Here is a 22,352-nt window from a genome sequence, read left to right on the forward strand (position 1 = left end):
AGGAATGGGTGCACGTATCAAGTTGAAATTTGTGTCACTGAGGTCTACAATGCTTTGGCAGAGTATAATATTTAAGGTTGTAAGTCAATTCAATTGAAAGATATCGCTATTTAAGTCACATATTCTGATAACTTGCAAACTCACTCATAAAAACCTATAGGTTACTTTCCAATGACCTACAATCATGATATTTGGCAAGAACCAAGGTTTTGCAGTACAAGTAAATGGAAAAAACCCAAGATTTACTAAACTGTAATTATATCACATACACTGAGGTGACAAAAGGCATGGGGTAGTGATATGCAGGTATACAGATGGTGGCAGTATCACGTACACAAGGCATCAAACGGTAGTGCATTGGTGAAGCTGTCATTTGTACTCAAATGAATCATGTGAATATGTTTTCAACATGACTATGGCCACACAACAGGAATTAAGAGACTTTGGACATGGAATGGTATTTAGAGCTACACATACGTGACATTCCATTTTGGAAATTGTTATGGAATTCTGTATTCCGAGATTCACAGTGTGAAGAGTATGCCGAGAATACCAAATTTCAGGCATTGTCTCTCACCATGGATAATTCAGTGGCCAACTGCCTTTACTTAATGGCTGAGAGTGGCAGCATTTGCATAGAGTTGTCAGTGCTAACAGATAAGCAACACTGCATGAAATAACAACAGAAATCAATGTGGGATGTATGACGTATGTATCTGTTAGTACAGTGTGGCAAAAATTGATGTTAATGGGCTATGGCACCAGACAACTGATGTGAGTGTCTCTGCTAACAGCACATTGCCTCCAGTGCCTCTCCTGGGCTTGTGATCCTTTTGGTTCAACCCTAGATGACTTGAAAACCGTGACCTGGTCTGACGAGTCCCAGTTTCAGTTGGTAAGAGCCGACACTAGGGTTCAGGTGTGGCGCACACCCCACAAAGCCACGGACCCAAGCTGTCAACAACGCACTGCGCAGGCAGGTGGTGGCTCCATTATGGTGTGGGCTGTGTTTACATGGAAGGGACGGGAAATCATTTCAAAAATCTTCATCAAACATTGTAGTTCTGATATTTTCACCACTGGTAGAAAATTCCTGTTGGGTTTCCACGTTCCAATAAAATTATAAGGTTTTATAGAAAATCACAGCAGACAGGTGATGAGACGCTGTTCACAACTGTAAAGATCAATGGAAAAATGTTGGATAACAGGCATGGTAAAAGCTGCCTACAGAGGTTGGAAACAGCTGCCAGAGCCACGTGCTCTGAAAGCATGACAGAGAACATAAAAAGGATACAGTGCAGGTCTGACAATAACAGAACATTGCTACTGAAAGACAATAGAAATCACAAGTCGTCAGACGTGTTATTTGAAACAATTTCTGTTTAAAAATATTAATTTATTAATCATAACTAAACCAAATACATTAATTTTACATCTATAAATTGAGCTGTTTAAATATATTTAAATTTTATAAATAATAGTTTAACACTGCGAGGAATTAAAAAAAAAAATGGCAGCAATGAGAATTGAAACTAAGCCGACAAACCAACAGTTCATCTGGCTGACCACTGTGCCACACCACTGATTTATCCACTGTAGCTAAAAAAAATCCCTCACATTATACTTGAAGGTCCTTATCTTTTTCTCTGACCCACTCAGGTGAGATATTGCAAGAACTTGAAGGGGGCATTCATCTATTTCTACTCACACAGTTTCAGCCAACACAGAGTCCCGTCCCACACCCTCCGTTTGTGAATTTCCCAATTTCTAAAATTTCTAAAGTCATACTTCACGTCATTTCACACTGAAGAATGCTCTTTTAAAAACCTCCCCCCCCCCTCCCTCCCCCCTCCTAATCATCCTTCAGTTCCACCCAAGTGATTTACATATCTACTCCCTCAGTGTCCTCTGTTCTTTTATTATATCTTTCCAGACATGTCACACGAGTAGTATCATTACCAGCTAAACTGTTTGAAAAGGAAGAAAAAAGAAGGGCAGTAAAGTATTGAAAAACTAAATTACAAACTCAGACCAAATGGCTTACAGCTAAATACATTAAAATACATTATGTAGTAACTCATCAAAGGGTGTGTACTGCACTTGAAACATGGCAGAAGAAGTGGAACAGAAGGCTACTGTTTACTGCATAATAGTATAAAGTCTGCAACTGTTAAACACATAATTAAAAATACTCAAAATATTAAATCAATTGTAAGATAAACTCCACTCAAAGTAAGAACTAACAAAACCACTGGTGCAGATAAGCTAGACATTCACTAGTTTGCACTTTCAGATGGTAAATCTTATATTCAGTTTACTGGGGTGAATACAACAGTGTGCTGATAAGTAATGCCTCTGAATTTCTTATTCTGTTTTCAATATCAGTTGAAATATCACATGTCACGCATATTACTCGGTCGACCTTCCAGCTTCACTGATGGAAGTTGCAACCCTCTGCCACCAGAGGGCTCCAAATTCTAGCACATAACATGACGGTGTGTAACGTAACTATGTCAGTGTTTGAGAAACAGCTTGTTATAATTGAGTTTCTAACCACAGAAAACTTCACCCACACATGGACTATCCTCTCCTTCAGCATGTTAATGCCAGACCACACACGAATGCTGTGACAGCTGCAACAATCCGATGCCTTGGGTTCACTGCCATCGATTATCCTCCTTACCGTCCCGACTTGGGCCTATCCAATAATTTAAAAAAGTTAAGATTTCAACCTGATAGTGATGAAGCAGTAAAAGGAGAGATGCGGTTGTGGTTCTGTCAAGAAAGTTAAACATTCTACAGTGATGGTACAACGAACTGGTCTCTTGTTGGGAGAGCTGTTTTTGCTGCTAGGTGACTATGTTGACAAACAAATATGTAGTCATGAGGAATAAGGAAATAGAATGTTAATATTTCTTTCCCAATTAGAAAAAAGGAGGCATTGCTTTTCAGTCTGCCCTCATATTTTTAATCTCATATCTGCAATTTAATAGTTCTTCAGTTAACTGTTGCCTTCCGTTTCATTGACCAGAGATAAGTATCCACTGTCAGTGCCTCTCCAGCCATGTTCAGCTGTATTTCCACCCAAGAGCTGTATGCATCCACTGACAAGTTTATACCTAACTCTCCATGCTAGTCTATCCTGGGCAAGTCTCTTCATCTCTGGTGACTATTACAACCACCCATTTGAATCTGCTTACTGCATTTGAATCTTGGTCTCCATCTAAAATTTTTATCCCCTACCCTTCCCTCCATTACCAAATTCACGATTCCTCGATGACTCAAAATGTTTCGTCAACCTACTTCTGCCAAGTTGTGCCAGAACACTCTTTTATTCCTCTTTTGATTCAGTGCCTCATCATTAGTTACCCGACTTATGTATTTAATCTTCAGAGTTCTTCCCGAGCACCATATTTCAAAAGCTTCTGTTCTCTTATTGTCTGAACTGTTCATTGTCCACATTTCACTTCTGCGTAAAACTGCACACAGACAAAAACTTTCAGCAAAGTCTAACTAATACTTAAATTTATGTTCGATGTTGACATATTTCGCTCTTTCGGTAAGACTTGTCTCTTACAAATCTAATTTTTTCAGCACTACTCGATTAATCTGTCAACACACTGTTTAACTTTTGTTTATGTTCATCTCAAAGACACTGTTCATTTCGTTCAACTGATTTTCAAACAATTTATACGGCACAAAATGTTAATAAACATCACCGTCTGGGCAACTAACATCCTTTTCCTCTGTCCTCACCACAGCAGATGTTATTAACAGCAATGTACATTAGGTGGCACGTGGTCCGATGTCTACGTTCTCGAGATAACATCTGTGCCGTTACTGTACTGACACGTACCTCGTGGGCTGACAGCTTCACAGGGACAATTTCAAACTCCAGTTCTTCCTCATTTTCCACTTCGTAAAGGTAGTCTTCGAATACATTCCGTAGCAGGAAATTCAGAGTGACTTCGATCACGTCGTACGAGGGGTGGTTGAGCAGCCGGAGAAGAGTCATCTGGATGTCACTGCTGTCCAGCACTGCAGAGGGGGAGAAGGAAAAATATTTTACAAACATTCTCAGCGTACTATACACTCCACGGTGTGCTAAGTCGATGTCATTCTGGGTGACGCCCTATCGGAACTTGCTGGCTCAGACTATCACACGGTGGAGTGTCACATCCTGTAGTTTAACTTCTGGGGTCATACATATTTCCCCTACTATGCAAAAGAAAAACTGATTCTGGATGATTACATTTATTTATTTTTGAATAAATGATAGTAATATGTTTTTAATCATGACCGGTTCCAATCGTAGGAGGTCATGATTAAAATTGTGTTACTGTGATTTGTACTGAGATGGAATTTTCAGTTACATTGCTGTCTTCGCCACTTGAGCTACACGAGGTAAATACTTATGTATAAAAGAGATTTAATAAATCTTAGGTAATTACAATTTGGAAATGAATGTGAAAAGGTTGTTTTCATTCAGTTTCATATCTGAAGGAAATTTTATGCAGTTATTTGCCATAGAAGAAAATTCTTCTTTAACTTTTAAACACAATAAATACCAAAGATCATACACAATACAGAATGTAATCTCACAGTCAGTCAATATTTGTATAGGCTCTTTAATTTTGTAAGCCTGCAAGAGCATATGGTAATTTTGTAAGCCTGCAAGAGCATATGATAATTTTGCACTCTAAAATCTAACATCGCCACTTAAATGCATACCCACTTTATTAGAGCAATACAAGTGTTTGTTGTACGCTGTTCCTTTAGTCAAACTGTCGGTCACCGTGTCACACACTTTAATGAACACAAACTTGATTCTTGCCCTAATAATGTTTTTCCCTGAGAAAGTGGAGACAGATAACTATATGTTTAGTTCTCAGATGATTGCAGTCTGCACATGCCAGCTTTATTGTACTTAGATTGTTGCAGAGTATGACTAGTGCATTATTTGCTCATCGACTGAGTTCAGTCTGTAGCTGCTGGACCACAGAGCTTCCTCAGCAGACGACTTTGTCGCTACTTAATCTGCTACTATTTGCTATTCACACAAATTCCATACAATATTGCCTCTCTGGAACAGAAAAAAAAGTATCCAGTAAAAGATCTCCTATCTGTAGGATCATTGGCCTGGTCTGTATCACAATATACAGTTATTTTCATGAAGTCTTCTTTAGTGAAATATAGTTGCAGATCCTCGGTACCCTGAAGATAACTGAGAACCCATCTCACACTGAGCCAGTGTCGGTTCTGTGGAAGATTGCAGTATTGACTTAAACTTGTTCACAGCGTATAAAATACCTGGACTTGTCACTTGTGCAACATCCTATCACTTGCCTGTAGGGTATGTTGCCTCTTCTTTCCGTACAATTTTATCAAATTTTGCATTCACTTAAATGGGAGTTCAAACAGATCCACAATCTAACATTCCAAAGACACCCAATACTTAAATAACATGATTCTTTCAATCTAGCTTAATTATGTCCGTATCACGGTTTTCCATTATGTTCACACAGACATTGCTTCACTTCACCAGTATCTTTCATACAAAATTTTATTTCATTTCTAGTATGTTTCACTGAAGGTTAGCAAAAATTAGTATAGTCTACCCACACAGTGAGGAATAACATTACACTAGTCTGCATTTTAAAACTTTTTGTCAGATGATCTGCTTAAAGTAGGTGTTCTTGATTCAATTCTTTATGCTGATTCTAGAAATAAATGTCATTTTTGTGTATCATGTCAGGTTTTTACACAAAATAAGAAATAATATTTTGACGATTTTTCACTTCTGAGCCCACAAATATACAGGGTGATTCAAAAAGAATACCACAACTTTAGGAATTTAAAACTCTGCAACGACAAAAGGCAGAGCTAAGCACTATCTGTCGACGAATTAAGGGAGCTATAAAGTTTCATTTAGTTGTACATTTGTTCGCTTGAGGCGCTGTTGACTAGGCGTCAGCGTCAGTTGATGCTAAGATGGCGACTGCTCAACAGAAAGCTTTTTGTGTTATTGAGTACGGCAGAAGTGAATCGACGACAGTTGTTCAGCGTGCATTTCGAACGAAGTATGGTGTTAAACCTCCTGATAGGTGGTGTATTAAACGTTGGTATAAACAGTTTACAGAGAATGGGTGTTTGTGCAAAAGGGAAAAGTTCTGGACGGCCGAGAACGAGTGATGAAAATGTAGCACACATCCAGCAAGCATTTGTTCGCAGCCCAGGAAAATCGACTCGCAGAGCTAGCAGGATATGGTGTTTCGGCCACCTCTCCCAGCCACCATTGATGATTTGAAACGAGAAATAACAGCAGCTATCCAAACTGTTACGCCTGATATGCTACAGAGAGTGTGGAACGAGTTGGTGTATCGGGTTGATATTGCTCGAGTGTCTGGAGGGGGCCATATTGAACATCTCTGAACTTGTTTTTGAGTGAAAAAAAAACCTTTTTAAATACTCTTTGTAATGATGTATAACAGAAGGTTATATTATGTTTCTTTCATTAAATACACATTTTTAAAGTTGTGGTATTCTTTTTGAATCACCCTGCATTCTAACACCTTTTCACACAAGGTGAGTTTTTAATCAAAACACATTTAAAAAATGAAATACATTTAAAAAATACTCCTCAGAACTCATACAATTTGTTTCATGACTGCCTTGTCGACAAGAATTTTTAAAATTTCTCTTCTTTGAGTTTCTTGTAGATCCTTCTACATGGTGACTATCCCTCTTCAACATCCAACAGTAGTCGGCCGTCATAGTCGTTGTCCAGTGCCACTGGTACCTCCTCTCCATCTCCTTAACATCAAGGTGAAAATGTTCACTCTGCTCTTCAATACAATGTCCCAAATTTTCCGAAAAGTACTCGATATGTGAGTGTAGAAAGCGGACTTTCACACTCATTTTACAACGCATATTTTTGAAATGTAACAACTTTTTTCAACAGTGGCCTTGTAATTAGGATCTTTGTTATTCCATAGAAAGTTCTCAGTGACTGACTGGAAGATGGTCATGCAGCTTTTTCTGTTTTTTTCATTGTCTTCTCAGAATCTCCATCCTTCATCAATTTCCTTGAGAACTAAAAAAATTCCAGCTTTCAATTTGTTGTGTGGTGAAGAGAAATTTCTTGGGTGCTTGATGCAGGGTCCATCCTGTGGTAGAGCTTTTACAGATTACTTCATCAGGCCCAGTTTTATATGTAGAGGTGGAAGGAAGACTTTTTTTAGTTTTTGTTTTACAAGCAGTTCGTGCTTTTAGCTATGGGTACAAATTTTCTTCGCTCTGACCAAACTCCCACACTCCAATAGCTTTGCCTTAACTGACTGTCCCATTCACATAGAAAGCAAGGCTTTTTTTGTAAACCCATCTTATTGTTCCAATAGTATTCCAATAACTTTGAAGTCACCACAGATAAGCCAAGGGTGTTTCTCATACTGGATACTTGTTAAGAGTATCTTCACGTTCCCTTATATGTCGCTTTCAATTGAACTGAATATGCCACAAGAATGGGCCCATACACATTTCCATTATGCAGTAACATGCCTTTAAGGCTCTTCATTGGCAAGTTTAGAAAAGTCTCCACTTTGTAGGATCACATTCAATGCCACACAAGTGTATTAAGTCATTTATGTTACTGCAGTAAACCAAGGACTCATTCTGTGAGAGTAAATGAACTAATTGTCTCTCTTTATGTCTATACCGTAAGTAATGCGTTCCTGGTTCCAGAAGATTCTTACTTTTTAACCAGAGCCAAGTGGTTCCGCAGATACGTATGAGAGCATTAAGTTCACCCTGAGAGAACAGTTATGAATAAAGTTGCATTCTGGCTGGTGGACATCACTATCATCTTCGGTAATTGCATCAACTTCATTTTCTTCATCTTCTGCCACATTCTCTACAACAGTTGGAGGAAGAGGTGCACTCAGATCTTCTCCATGTGCAAACTGCTCTAATCAATGCTTGGATACACAATTTGTCTGTTATTTTTCAAACTGCACCCCTAAACATTAACTAAGCAGAAGTAACAGTCATTAAAGTGATTTTTTAGGCTCTCTCCACACCACTGGAATCACAAATGGCATGCACATTTTCTTTCCCTACGTCCACAATCTTAACCGTTCCACACAATAACAGCAAACTCTCTCTGATGCCCAGCCCTTATCCTGTTGCCAGGAGAGTACAGAGTAGTCATTCAATTCTCAAAACCATTTTAGTTCACGAACGTTTTGAAACCTGTTTCAGTACTCCTTGCCACTGTCTGAGTGAATGGTTTTTTAATTTCTTTTCCAGCTCATTTTCTATTACGTTTCTGTCTGATAGCTTCCATTGGAACACACATGTCAGTGTGACTCAACTGCAATGGTCATGAAGCTCTTGAAGAGGCATCACTGAATAGCAATCCAGTTTGTTTCGCTTCAATACATGTCATCTATGTGACAGGTTCTTTACTATTAGCAGGAGATAAATTTACACCCTTGGCATGATGTGGTAATTTATTTACATCTTCAAAATTCAAATGTCCCATTTGGTGGCATCACAGGGTAACAGAATCTAAACTCATTTTAGATTAGCATTCATTTCACTGTGTGTGTTTAGTAAATACAAATTATTTATCAATGTCGCTCAACCCACAAACATTCTCTCCCTGTTTTACACACCTAGGAGCCAAAACATTATGGCCACCAAGCAGGTAGCTTGTTTATCCGTCTCTAGAACAAAATGTGTTACTTTCTGCATATCAGGCATCTGTAGGTTTGTGGCACTAAACATCTACACACAGGTCATGTTATTCATGTAAATAATGGGCCGCTGATTTTCGTAGCCAGTGATGGTGCATGATAGCAACCCAGATGGGTTCCCTAAGATTTACATCAGACAAATTTGGTCACTGAGACTTCACTATAATGCTCCTCAGAAACCTCTGTAGCACAGTTCTAGTTCAGAGACACGGACGATTATAGTGCTGAAAGATGACATCGTCGTTGGGGAAGCATCGAGTGCATTTAGTGCCTAGTGATAGTTTCACTGTCCTCCTACCTCTTTCTGTAGATGCTAATGACAATAACACATGAGCATTTGACCAGCTTTGCCGTTTTTGAGATCCTTATTCACAGGCTCTGTGTAGTAATAGTCTGCCCTTTGTCAAAGTCGCTTATCTCAATAGATTTCCCCATTTGCAGCCTATATCTTCACTGAGGTGATTCCCTGCCTGTTTCTGCTCTGCTTAGATACTTTTGTTACTGTGTCATTTGGCCACAACGCCTCCAAATGTTGTGGTAGGCAGTTGTCATAATGTTTTGGCTTATCAGTGTACATTCGTCACTATTCAGTATAAAATTGACATTCCCATACTTTCTACAGGAAGTGGAGTCCTGCTGGTAACAGTTCTGGTACGTATTGGTGGGCTCCATACCTCATACATCCAGTCACAGCGACTTCGTGTGTGCATTGAGGCACGTAAGTCCACATACCATATTTGAATGTGAAGCAGCTGTAAAAGCTACAATGGAAGTTTCATATTCTTCAGATTCAACTGATGTCCTTTTCTGCATTATGTGGTGCTGCGGGGCAATGTGATCATATTCGTTGCAATTGAAGCACCGTGGTCCCTTATTGCCTTTCGCAGTGTTTTGCTTCTGCCTTTGTTTTCCTTGAACATGCCTTTTTCCTTTGAATAATAATACGCACTCTGGGCCTGTTACTTCTTGCAAAAGCTTTAACTGAACTGATTTTTAATCCTGAGCTTTCTGTTTTCATTATCATTGGTTTATTTAAGATAAAGTAGCCAATGTTAATGCCCCAACCCATGCAGCATTGATATCGAGAAATTCATTAATTTATGATCAGTTGACATGATTCCGTTCACATAATCTTCAATACTTTTAGACGATTCCAATGAAGTGATAGTAAGGACCCTAAGAAGTGCCACCCCTCTGTTTAAACCACTGTCATCGAAAACTTGCTTCAGTTTCTCCCAAAAATCCTTAGCTGTAGACGAATCTTGTCAGTTCTTGTAACTGATTGGACGCATAATAAAACCAGCTTCAATCTTGTCCTGAATTCTTTCTTTTGATTAGTGTTGCTACCACACACAGTCCAAGAGTTAATCACATTCTAAATATGCTTGTACTGAGGACTTCCAACTAGTATAATTATCATGCCCATTAAGTTTCTGAAAGTGGAATTGATTTAGACTGCAACTTGACATCTATATGAAAAAATATGAAGAGTAGCAGACCACGTACATGACAGCTGAAGCTATGTTGTTTGTGCAACCTCAAAAGACACGTTGGAGACTTTTAACTGGGATTTTGATCATTATTACAATGGTAACTGCAAAACACTTCACAAGTTTTCTACCATGAAGGAAATTTTATATAGTTATTTGCAACAAAAGAAAATCTCTCTTATCTTTTAAACACAACAACAGAAAAGTGTAACTTTTTACTGACACCAAGGATGATACGTAATACAGAATGTAATCTCGCAGTCAGTGATATTTATATATGCTTCGAGGAAACTGTACAATAATTTTCCATTCTAATATGTAATTATGCTGAATAAGTGAGGGATCAGAGGAAAAGGGATTAGCACACTTTGTTGGGAGTGGACCACTGCTGTGCCAGTCAGAGCATCACATTTAACTCATGGCCAGTGGTCACAAGGACATACTGTCATTTTGTTCCCATCCCCTTCGTTCACTGTTTGATCATCACATAGTGCAAAAAATTTACTTTGTCAGGTTAATCTGTTTTCTTCAAGCAGTGTAAAACACAAACAGTGAAATAATAAAATATTTATAAAGTCACAAAAGGAAATAAGATATGTTGGCATATTATGGAAACATCTGACAAATATTCAAATATTAGAAATTTTATTAGAATTAAACAAGGATTAATACACCTATGCTGAATCTACCAATGACCATAAAAAATTTAAACAATTTCTGAAGTTGAACACTATCTCAGTCACTGATAACACTAAAGCAATTCTGTGAACAACAAATGATTTAAAGCTAGTAAAAATAATTATAATTTGCCACTGACAGAATATTGTTCTTTTTAATATATAAATAATACACTTTGATGATCTTGCAAAGCTTAACAAATAAACCAAAAAAAAAAAAAAAAATGCTGTAGCAGATGGAAAGTTAAATGTGAGTATAGCAGTCTGAATGATATCAGAATCTGAAAATAAGTAAACTTCTTAGTCAACTTTTCTATGTTTATTTCAAAACTATTTAGTTTTCTTCTATCACATACAGTTTTTTTTTCATAATTGAATACAGTTTACTTTCTTTTTAATTACAGGAAATTTGTAAGAACAGCAAGCTAGGTACACGAAAATGTCTCCTTCTTACGAGTGTTGTAGTCAGGCAAAACAAAAACAATAAAGTGTACACATTTGGCGAGATCAAAGATATTTTACTTCTGTGACTAAAGATATCTTGCTTCAACACTTGTAGGGAAAAAAATAAAAATTGCTCCCACCACTATATATCAAACTGGGCTTCATGAAGCACCTACATCTACATCTACAGTTTGTGGCAAGAAGTACTTGTATACCCCTATCACTTCCCCTCTATACTTGTTCAGTTTTGGGGGAAGAAACACTGTAGAGTGGAAATGGAGAATTTTCCAAGTGCTATTTTTCAAAAACAGTGTTCTCGGTGCTGTTGTGTCCGTGGTATACTGATTCATGTCCCTGGACTTGGTCCAGGTGCCAAACCACGGGGAAAGCGTTTCAAACATGCATTTGTAGATGGCAAATTGTCATTGTGCCAGGCTGCGCTTCCCTCTGGAGTTCCACAATTTCAAAGATGTGGGAAGCGTATTTTGTTGATTATAGATCTACTAGTTAAAAACACGATGCAGTATTTCTGTACTTTTATTACTGCCTCAGTATTACTGGCACTTGAAACAGAAACTTGCTCCTGCTAATGTGTCAAATACTGACATGTCTGACTCCAGAGCTATGTAAAACTACAAGCAGATTTTTGCAAAAAAGGAATCAGCAAACAGTCACTGTTAATAATGCTATCTATTTACACAAATAGCACCGTTAACCACCCTTGAACTGACAGGTTCATCTTCTGATGGGTATTTGTGTTTATATTACATTTACTGTGGTCTGCACTAGCTGCTGACTGTTTTCTTGCAACAATTGATGTAAGCAACAAAAATGTAATATAAACATAAACGGCCACCTGAAGATGAACCTATTGGTTTGTAACAGGGATGGGATTATTTGCGTAAATAAATAGTATTATTACCAGGGGCTGGTTGCTTTTTTCTTGTTTGCAAGAATCAACCAGTAAAAACTTTCTTATTGGTGCCTAGAACCAGTCAGACATCTTGTATGGAACTTAGAAAGTTCTTAATAAACTATTTATTTTCTAATTTGTCTATTTATTGTGGTGATGGTGTGAGTAACATAACTGTATGGTATCAGAATAATTTCTCAATTTTTTGGAGACAAATCAGTTATGTACAAAAAGAGATACATTGTTTTTTTTATATATATTTCTAGCAAATGCCAAATTTGGCACTAAGAATGTTTTCCATTTCCTCTCCTCAACTGTTGGTAAGCCTCCAGATGGGATCAAATCCCTCCAATTTAACCTTGACACTGTTTTTGCAAGACATTATCAGGAAGCAAAATATTTGCCAACTCCTCCAGGAAAGTAGCCTCTCAGAATTTTAGCAGTAAAACACACTGCGATAAAGAACTCCTCTCTTGCAGTCCGACCACCAGAGTTGCTCTAACATCTCTGTGGCGCTTTTCTGCTTACTGAATAAACCTGTAATGAAATGCAATGCTCTTCTCGGGACCTTCTCTATTTTCTCTATTGATCACATCTGGTATGGATTCTCGACTAGCAAACAATATTCAAGTATTAGTCAAATGACGGTTTGTAAGCTTCCTTCTTTGTGAATGGAGTACACTTTCCGAGTGTTGTTTCAGTGAATCTCAGTCTGGCAGCTGCCTTACCTCCAATTACTTTTTGTCACTGTTCCACTTTAAACTGCTTTGTATGCATACTCCTACACATTTAGTGGATTTGCCAGCTTCCAATGATTGTTCTGCAATCGTGTAGTCATACAACAATGGATCTTCCTGCTTATTTATGGGCAAAACATAGCACTTTTTAATATCGACCCCTGCAATGAGAGTCAATTCTCCACTCGTCTTTCTGAATTTTGCTTCAATTTCCTAGCATTGCGGCTCCTCTGTATACGACAGCATCATCCGCCAAAAGCCTCGCTGGACATAGTATGTTGTCCATTAGGTCATTTACATGTGCTGTGAAAAGTAATGGTCCTACAGAACTTTCTTGAGTCATGCTCAAAGTTATTTTTATGTCAGAATATTTGTCTCCATTGAGAATGACATGCTGTGTTCTGTTTGCTAGAAAATCTTCAGTTCAGTCACATAGCCCAATATTCCATACACTCAGGATTGTATCGAACACCTTTGGAAGTGAGGAACACAACATCAACCTGGATGCCAGTATCTACTTCTTTCTGAGTCTCGTGGACAGACGTCACATGATCATTATTTATGGCAACTTAATGTAATAATTTGGAAATATGTTTCAAAGTTCTACACCTGCCTCATGTCAGAGAATAGGCCCGTATTTCTGTTTGTCGACCTTTCAAAAACGAGAATGACCTGCATCTTTTTTAAACCACCGACATCACCCCAATCAGAGGTAGCGAGGTGAAGCTTGTCAACTGTGCCCAACACAGCACCCAGATGTTTACAGGATGTGGCTAACTCCTCCACCAGTACACAACAGGTCCAGTACCTATCCACCTTTATGATGTTTGCCTATCCCAGAAGGAATATAACATTAACTCGAGTGGTTGCTGGATGCAATATAAGTGCTACTGTTTTGCTACTTCTGGTTTTTACTACATTCCCAATTCAGATTACTAAATAAAAATTCACTAAAATTTATGCAAAAACTTACAGTACATTAGTATCATTAGCCAACATAGTAAAACGCACAGTTATTAGTCACTTCTTTGCAGAAGCATTTGAGAACAAAATCCGAACTAAGTCATTTGTTTCAATAGAAACTGCTACTGCTGCTGGCATATCTGTTCAATTCTGCTGCTGTGAATACAATGAGTGTTTGTAAGGGCTCTTCTGCAAAATGGTTCATGCTTCCACAACCTTTCTGTAATATCCCCCTTTGTCAGTCAAGAGAACATGAAAGCTGGAATTTTTCTTGGACCTAAATACACAAACTGATGACGAATCACATATTTGAGACTAAAATGCTTCCAAATTACGAACACTGGCGAGAACAAGTTGGAAAATTTCATTAAGTTGGGTTGTCACATCAATTCCCACTCCTCCAAAGATTGACTATTTCTACATAAGAGTAAATAGAAGGCAGAATGCTTTCATCAGGACATAAGAGAGATAGAGAAGAGGTACCAGGGAAAATGGAATCAAAGTGCAACGGCTGACTACCGCTAAATACTGAAGACAGCCAGTAAAAATAAAGGTTCTGCAAGGAAATGAAAAATGACAAACTCTGAATATTAAATGTAACACAAAACACATAATGATGGCAAGACAACAAGTTGTAGTATTTTTAGCATATGCTGCAAAAAATAAAACAATAATTTTAAAAATACAGACTTTCCTTAAAATTTTATTTTTGTGCTTTGACTATTCAAATTTTTAAAATATCTAACAGTGGAAAGTCCAGAATACAAATAACAACAATATGGAAAGGATAGATTGCTACTCACCGTGAAGAGGTGGTTCTGAGCCACAGGCAAGCACAGTCACAGGTTCAGGGCTGCTAAAATATTAAAGCTTTAGGACAAAGCCCTTCTTCTGATATAGAACCCCCCTCCCCCCCCCCACACACACACACACAAACACATTCACACAAGCACAGCTCACACACAAATGACCACTGTCTCCACGTACTGAGGTCCGACTGGCTGCATCTGATGTGAGCATCAATCTGCTGGGTGGGCAGTAGGTGTAAGAAGGCAGAATGGTGTGAGGAGGGGGAGGGATGGCAGGCTAGGAGTAGGGGTAGGGGAAGTGTGTAGGGACATGGTGGGGGCTGCTAGGGTAAATGCCGAATACGGTGGCCCAAGCGCAGTGACCACTTTTCATCCCACGCACTGGTTGAGTTTATTCGTTTGTTCAGAAGGGGAGGCCGACAAATGTTCATCCCCTTCTCGCCAGTCGATGAGGACAGAATCGAGGTGTATGTCCTGAAATTTTTCTCATACAATTTTACAGAAACCATACAGAAAAACATATCATTTTTGTGTTAGTTATAGCTTCCCATGTCACCTTCATTTTGATGTACCCATGATTTTGTTAATGGTCATAGTTACTGATATTTGCATGTAAGACACTGCGCGAAATTTGAAAAAGTTTGGAATGAAGAATAGGAGTCACTATGATTCTGCATTGGTGCATATTACATAATATGTTGCTGTGTATGAATTTTAGCTATCATTGTATTTTTCTTTAGACTTGGGTGGAGGTCTCTATATGTTACCAAGCTCAAGAAAGTTGATCTGGTGTAGCACACTCACTTGCTATCACACGAGCCAGTGGTAACACCAGAGTGAAATATACACCACAGTCCTAATATTCCATAAACAGTTTGAGATATCGAAATGAGATTGTTGCAAGAGATAGCATGCGTAAGAGGAGAATACTTTACCGCAACGTTATTATGCAGAACGTCATTATCTACTGTGTTATTCCACTAACAACAAATTTTTCAATGGAAGAATGTAATTTTTAAGGCCCATTGACATCTGGTAAAACAAAAAACGCTATGGGTTTTGGAACAATATAAGTGAAGATTTTATATGTTAATTTTTGTACTGAGGATGTGCTTTTTCATAAGCTACCTAACATTTCCTGTTCCTCACTTAATAAACTGTTTCAGAATTCTCTCGTAACAGGGTCTCCATGTGTTAGTGAGATGACACTGAGTAAATTCCACTGTCTTTTGGCAAAAGAAGAAAATTTTAACATGGTAACAAAATAAATGTGTAGGTTTTATTCTACACTCGCTACTCGTGACGCTCCTCTGAAAGCTGCAAATGGTTAACAAGTCAGGCAAAACTAAATCACTGTTTTGTTGCATATTCAGTTAATTCTTTTTAGATATTAACCAAGCCACAGGCGATAGATCTTCCTGAATGGACACCATACAAGTATGGGTGTGGTGGGCCTCCACTTAATATTTACAAAAAATGTGAGTGTAAATTTCAGTTTAGAACGGCACTTCCCCTACAGTGCTCGGGATTTCCCCTATAGCACCTGCCATAGCCCCCACCACTACTGCTCTCCACACGTGTGACCTGCCAGTTGTGCATCTACCAGCCACGTTATTCTGTTTGGGCTCTAGGTGCAGAGTCACAGGGCTGTGGCGGGAGGGGGTGGGGGAACGGGGGAGGAGGAAAGGGAGAGGGAGAGAAAAGAGATAATTGAGGGGAAAAGACTAGCAGATGTGTCAGTGGGATAGGAGGAACGTGTAGTGCTGGACTGGGAGCAGGGAAGAGTACAGATAGGTGGAGGACAACAACTAGCGAAGGTTGAGGCCAGGGGTTATGGAAATGGAGGATATATTGTAGGGACAGTTCCCATCTGCGTAATTCAGAAAAGGTGGTGTCAATAAGAAGGACCATATGGCACACACGGTGAAACAGCCATTAAAGTGTGCACATCATGTTGAGCAGCACATTCAGGAACTGGGTGGTCCAACTGTCTCTCGGTCACAGCCAGACAGCTTGTTAGTAGAAAATCACACAGTGGTTGCAGCTTTGTTGGTAGATCTTATGGTTGCTTTCACATGTGGCCCTATCTTTGATGGGGTAAGAGATGCCTCTGACAGGACTGGAGTAGGTGGTAGTGAGAAGATGTATGGGACAGATATTGGATCTAGGCCTACTACAGAGATATGAGCCATGAGGCAAGGGGTTGGGAGCAGGGGTGGAGTTAGGGTGGACAAGGATACAGTGCGAGTTTGGTGGGTGGTAGAATATCACTGTGGATAGGAGTGCAATATTGGCCATTATCTGGTCGCTGCACTTTCAAATATGTGCACTGCCAGTTATGCTGGCGCATTTCTTACAGCCGCCACATGGCACGAGCGGACTGCCACGAACAATTACGCTACTGCCAAGCATCTCCTCTCTGGAGTTCCAGTTTTGTGTGTTCGGCTGTTCAATAACATTTACAGACTTTCATAGTGGTCAGGGTCCGATATCATCTGAGTACACACTGTACTGGAGAAAGACAGATTTTTAAATCTTTTGCATCTGTATATACACTCCTGGAAATGGAAAAAAGAACACATTGACACCGGTGAGTCAGACCCACCATACTTGCTCCGGACACTGCGAGAGGGCTGTACAAGCAATGATCACACGCACGGCACAGCGGACACACCAGGAACCGCGGTGTTGGCCGTCGAATGGCGCTAGCTGTGCAGCATTTGTGCACCGCCGCCGTCAGTGTCAGCCAGTTTGCCGTGGCATACGGAGCTCCATCGCAGTCTTTAACACTGGTAGCATGCCGCGACAGCATGGACGTGAACCGTATGTGCAGTTGACGGACTTTGAGCGAGGGCGTATAGTGGGCATGCGGGAGGCCGGGTGGACGTACCGCCGAATTGCTCAACACGTGGGGCGTGAGGTCTCCACAGTACATCGATGTTGTCGCCAGTGGTCGGCGGAAGGTGCACGTGCCCGTCGACCTGGGACCGGACCTCGGCGACGCACGGATGCACGCCAAGACCGTAGGATCCTACGCAGTGCCGTAGGGGACCGCACCACCACTTCCCAGCAAATTAGGGACACTGTTGCTCCTGGGGTATCGGCGAGGACCATTCGCAACCGTCTCCATGAAGCTGGGCTACGGTCCCGCACACCGTTAGGCCGTCTTCCGCTCACGCCCCAACATCGTGCAGCCCGCCTCCAGTGGTGTCGCGACAGGCGTGAATGGAGGGACAAATGGAGACGTGTCGTCTTCAGCGATGAGAGTTGCTTCTGCCTTGGTGCCAATGATGGTCGTATGCGTGTTTGGCGCCGTGCAGGTGAGCGCCACAATCAGGACTGCATACGACCGAGGCACACAGGGCCAACACCCGGCATCATGGTGTGGGGAGCGATCTCCTACACTGGCCGTACACCACTGGTGATCGTCGAGGGGACACTGAATAGTGCACGGTACATCCAAACAGTCATCGAACCCATTGTTCTACCATTCCTAGACCGGCAAGGGAACTTGCTGTTCCAACAGGACAATGCACGTCCGCATGTATCCCGTGCCACCCAACGTGCTCTAGAAGGTGTAAGTCAACTACCCTGCCCAGCAAGATCTCCGGATCTGTCCCCCATTGAGCATGTTTGGGACTGGATGAAGCGTTGTCTCACGCGGTCTGCACGTCCAACACGAACGCTGGTCCAACTGAGGCGCCTGGTGGAAATGGCATGGCAAGCCATTCCACAGGACTACATCCAGCATCTCTACGATCGTCTCCATGGGAGAATAGCAGCCTGCATTGCTGCGAAAGGTGGATATACACTGTACTAGTGCCGACATTGTGCATGCTCTGTTGCCTGTGTCTATGTGCCTGTGGTTCTGTCAGTGTGATCATGTGATGTATCTGACCCCAGGAATGTGTCAATAAAGTTTCCCCTTCCTAGGACAATGAATTCACGGTGTTCTTATTTCAATTTCCGGGAGTGTATATTGTCTTTGTAATATGTAGCAGTTTATGTTATTTCCCCTGCAAAAAAAAAATTAAAAAATGAAAAGGACTAATTTGATGTACTCCTCATTTCTCTTTAGGTCACTCCTGGGTATCATTGACACCCCCCCCCCCCCCCCCCCTTAGTGTCTTCATTCCAACAAAAACATTTATTGGTAAGTGAGTCCATATAAGATTATCAAATGATTCATTGTGATTTTGAGTCTGACCATGTATACCTGTATTTCATTGTCTGTAACTTTATATGCCACATGTTGGAACCAATGTTTCCCTTTATTTGAAAATCTATTACCATGAAACCTATGTTTCTTAAAAACACTTTGTTTTGGCGCAATACTTTACTTTTTGAGAGCTTTACCAATCTATTCATCACTTTTCCTAGGAATAATGTTAGCACTTCGACATACAATGGGTCTTTATACTATGAAATGATACGATACTGTTTTTGATGGTGCTACCAATACGAACATGTAATTTAATCTTCGTAACACAGCAGTCCATAGCCTTCTATATAAAAAAATTAACGATTTCATTAGGTCTTGAAGTAATGCATGTAAAAATTATACGTGATATAAACATCATATTATTCAGAAAATTGCAAATTTTATAATGAGATAAAAATCCGAAAATGTGAAAAAAATTTTTTTTTCTGTTCTAACTCTCCTTAAAAGTTGAATTATTTTGTGGGAAGATTTGGTAACAAGTGGCTTTTGTTTCGTGTAAAGGGGTGATTGGCATCATGCCGTGCAGAACGGTTGGCGGCGCAAAGAATCTTCTGCATGGAACAAGATGTCATGGAGTACTAATATCCAGAAGATTAACAGTGCAAATACTGATGCAGATACTACTTTTTCTGCTTTGGAAGTTTGGAGTTTGTTCAAACAAGATGTACATAACTGATTAATTTCTCATCACACTTGTAATCAAAGGCATAATAAAAGCCCTCATACAAATAGAATTGATGAGTTTCGGTTTTGATGTAAGTTGAATCCTTTCACAGACATAGTAAGAGTTTATTAATGAGTTGACAGCTCAGAGCAGAAGATCAGCACTGAGGTAATTTGTAACTGAATGAACCCTCGCGATTTCCTGAAAACAAAATGCCTGTGTGTTCCCAATAACAGTTATACTGTTATTTGAGAAGATGTCAAAAATTTGCATATTGTCTATGTATATGGGTGGAGTTGCCTTAAAGGATGCTGAGAAAATCACCATGTGGATGTACACCAGCTTTTAGCAAATTTTCCATTAAAACCAGTCTACGAACACTGTGTGAGCACAAGTGAAGAAAAAACGATTTGATCAGCATATGAGATATTTCACAATCACAATAAGGAGGATTCAATATTCGTGTATGATTATGTAGTGGTAAGTATCCACGATTAAAACACACCTGATTAACACTCATCATTAATTCCCTAGAGAACTTTTAATCATCGAACCGAGGTTTACGTGGAACAGTCTTTTGTATCAATGCATAGCAAACCCCTTAATAGATATAGATAAATCTCAGTACTCTTTACAACAGATATTAATTTTCTCTTTTATCCACAGATTGAGGCCTGATTTCGGAACTGATGAGTAATATGAAATTCTGACATTACTGCAAACTTCACTAATCAATCTATGTCGTAGTTCCATTCTGGGAATTCGATAAGTCGAATAACACTTTTGGAATCTGATGCAGCTGCTATGTTCTGATCTCCTGTTTGTCTACAACATATTAGTGCTTCTCTTATGCCTACTGCTGAGGAGAGGTCTGGGAGGATAAACAGTTTGAACTGTGATAGTTGTGGGCGTGCTCAGGAGTTTGTTCAAAAACTAAATACTGCTTTATTTATCACCAGAATAGTTGCTGAAATAAGCGATAGTTCAACATGAAAAGCAATCTACTTTGTTTATTTTCATTCGCTTTATGACCTATGGTATTATTTTTGGGGGTAACTCTTCTCATTCAAAAAGGGAAGTTTAGCTCAGAAATGGACGGTTCGAGCAATACGTGGTGTAAGTTTGCGAACCTTTTGGGGACACCCTGTCCAGTAGTTCCGGAATTCTGACACTGGCCTTTCAACACATATTTTCTTTGATGTCAGCTTATTCCCACAAGTTAGCACCTTTCACTCAGTTAATACTAGGCAAACATCCAATCTGCATTTGGAACGCTCCTCCTTCACTCTTGTGCAGAAAGGTGTGCAGTATTTTGCTGCATCCATTTTCAATAAGCTGCCACAAGAATTCAAAAAACTTTGCAGTAATCTATGCCCTTCAAATCTAAACTGAAGAGTTTCCTCATGGCACACTCCTTGTTTTCTGCCGAGGAAATCATGGAAAAATTAAAAAATAAGCTAGTTCCTGTGTTACGTTGTTGATTATGTTTATTTAAACATCTGCATACAATCAATATATGTTTCATTTTATCTATTATTACTATTCCATTATAATTTCATGTACTGACTTGTTCCATGACCATGGAGACTTGCTCCTCAATCTGGCCTTACAGAACAAGACATATAAAAAAATTAAAGCAACACAACCAACTGGTCCACTGTGTCCTATTTCAGAAGGGCTTGTTTATGTTAATAATGCCTTCAAAGAGAGGCCCCCAGAAATGGAATTGACTTTTTGAAACCATCCATATGTTCGTGTAGGTTAAGATCCCAGGTACCAAACCCTGCAGCCATTCACCCTGGTGGACCCTCAGTTGCGAGTAATCGGGAGCAGGGTAGGGGAATCAGAATTTTACAGTGATGCTCAGTAATGTTAAGAGAGTAGTACTTTGTTGATTGATTGTGTGGTGTAATAGATAGAGCACTGCCTTCATGTGCAGAATGTTGTGGGTTTAAATCTCATCAGGCACTATAAACTTTTTAAAAAAAATCTTTATCACTTAAATGTGATTTTTTTTATTCCTATTCCTTTGTCACATCATTTTAATCATTATATGATCTTTTTCATTTGTTCTCTTTTTTTCTTTATATCATTTTTTTCCACTCAGAATTTTTGGGAATGTGAATTCAATTATATTTCTCTATTATGATATTTAAATATTTGACAAAGCCGAGAATTTTTGGTAATGTGAATTCAATTATATTAATCTATTACAATATTTAAATATTTGACAATGCTGATCCATTGGTTAAAAAACAAGAGACAAAATAATCTACACTCCTGGAAATTGAAATAAGAACACCGTGAATTCATTGTCCCAGGAAGGGGAAACTTTATTGACACATTCCTGGGGTCAGATACATCACATGATCACACTGACAGAACCACAGGCACATAGACACAGGCAACAGAGCATGCACAATGTCGGCACTAGTACAGTGTATATCCACCTTTCGCAGCAATGCAGGCTGCTTTTCTCCCATGGAGACGATCGTAGAGATGCTGGATGTAGTCCTGTGGAACGGCTTTCCATGCCATTTCCACCTGGCGCCTCAGTTGGACCAGCGTTCGTGCTGGACGTGCAGACCGCGTGAGACGACGCTTCATCCAGTCCCAAACATGCTCAATGGGGGACAGATCCGGAGATCTTGCTGGCCAGGGTAGTTGACTTACACCTTCT

The 22,352-nt window shown here is 39.7% G+C and overlaps 1 protein-coding gene across 1 annotated transcript in view; it reads right to left on the bottom strand.

Annotated features, from left to right (window-relative positions):
• The window catches only part of LOC126106118 (thyroid adenoma-associated protein homolog), a 230,947-nt gene that overhangs the window by 27,412 nt on the left and 181,183 nt on the right, over positions 1-22,352 (bottom strand). The window contains 1 exon segment of the mRNA XM_049912364.1: positions 3,857-4,038. Coding sequence (XP_049768321.1) covers positions 3,857-4,038 — 182 coding nt within the window.

This window comes from Schistocerca cancellata, chromosome 10, assembly GCF_023864275.1.
Source record: "Schistocerca cancellata isolate TAMUIC-IGC-003103 chromosome 10, iqSchCanc2.1, whole genome shotgun sequence".
Lineage (NCBI taxonomy): Eukaryota > Metazoa > Arthropoda > Insecta > Orthoptera > Acrididae > Schistocerca > Schistocerca cancellata.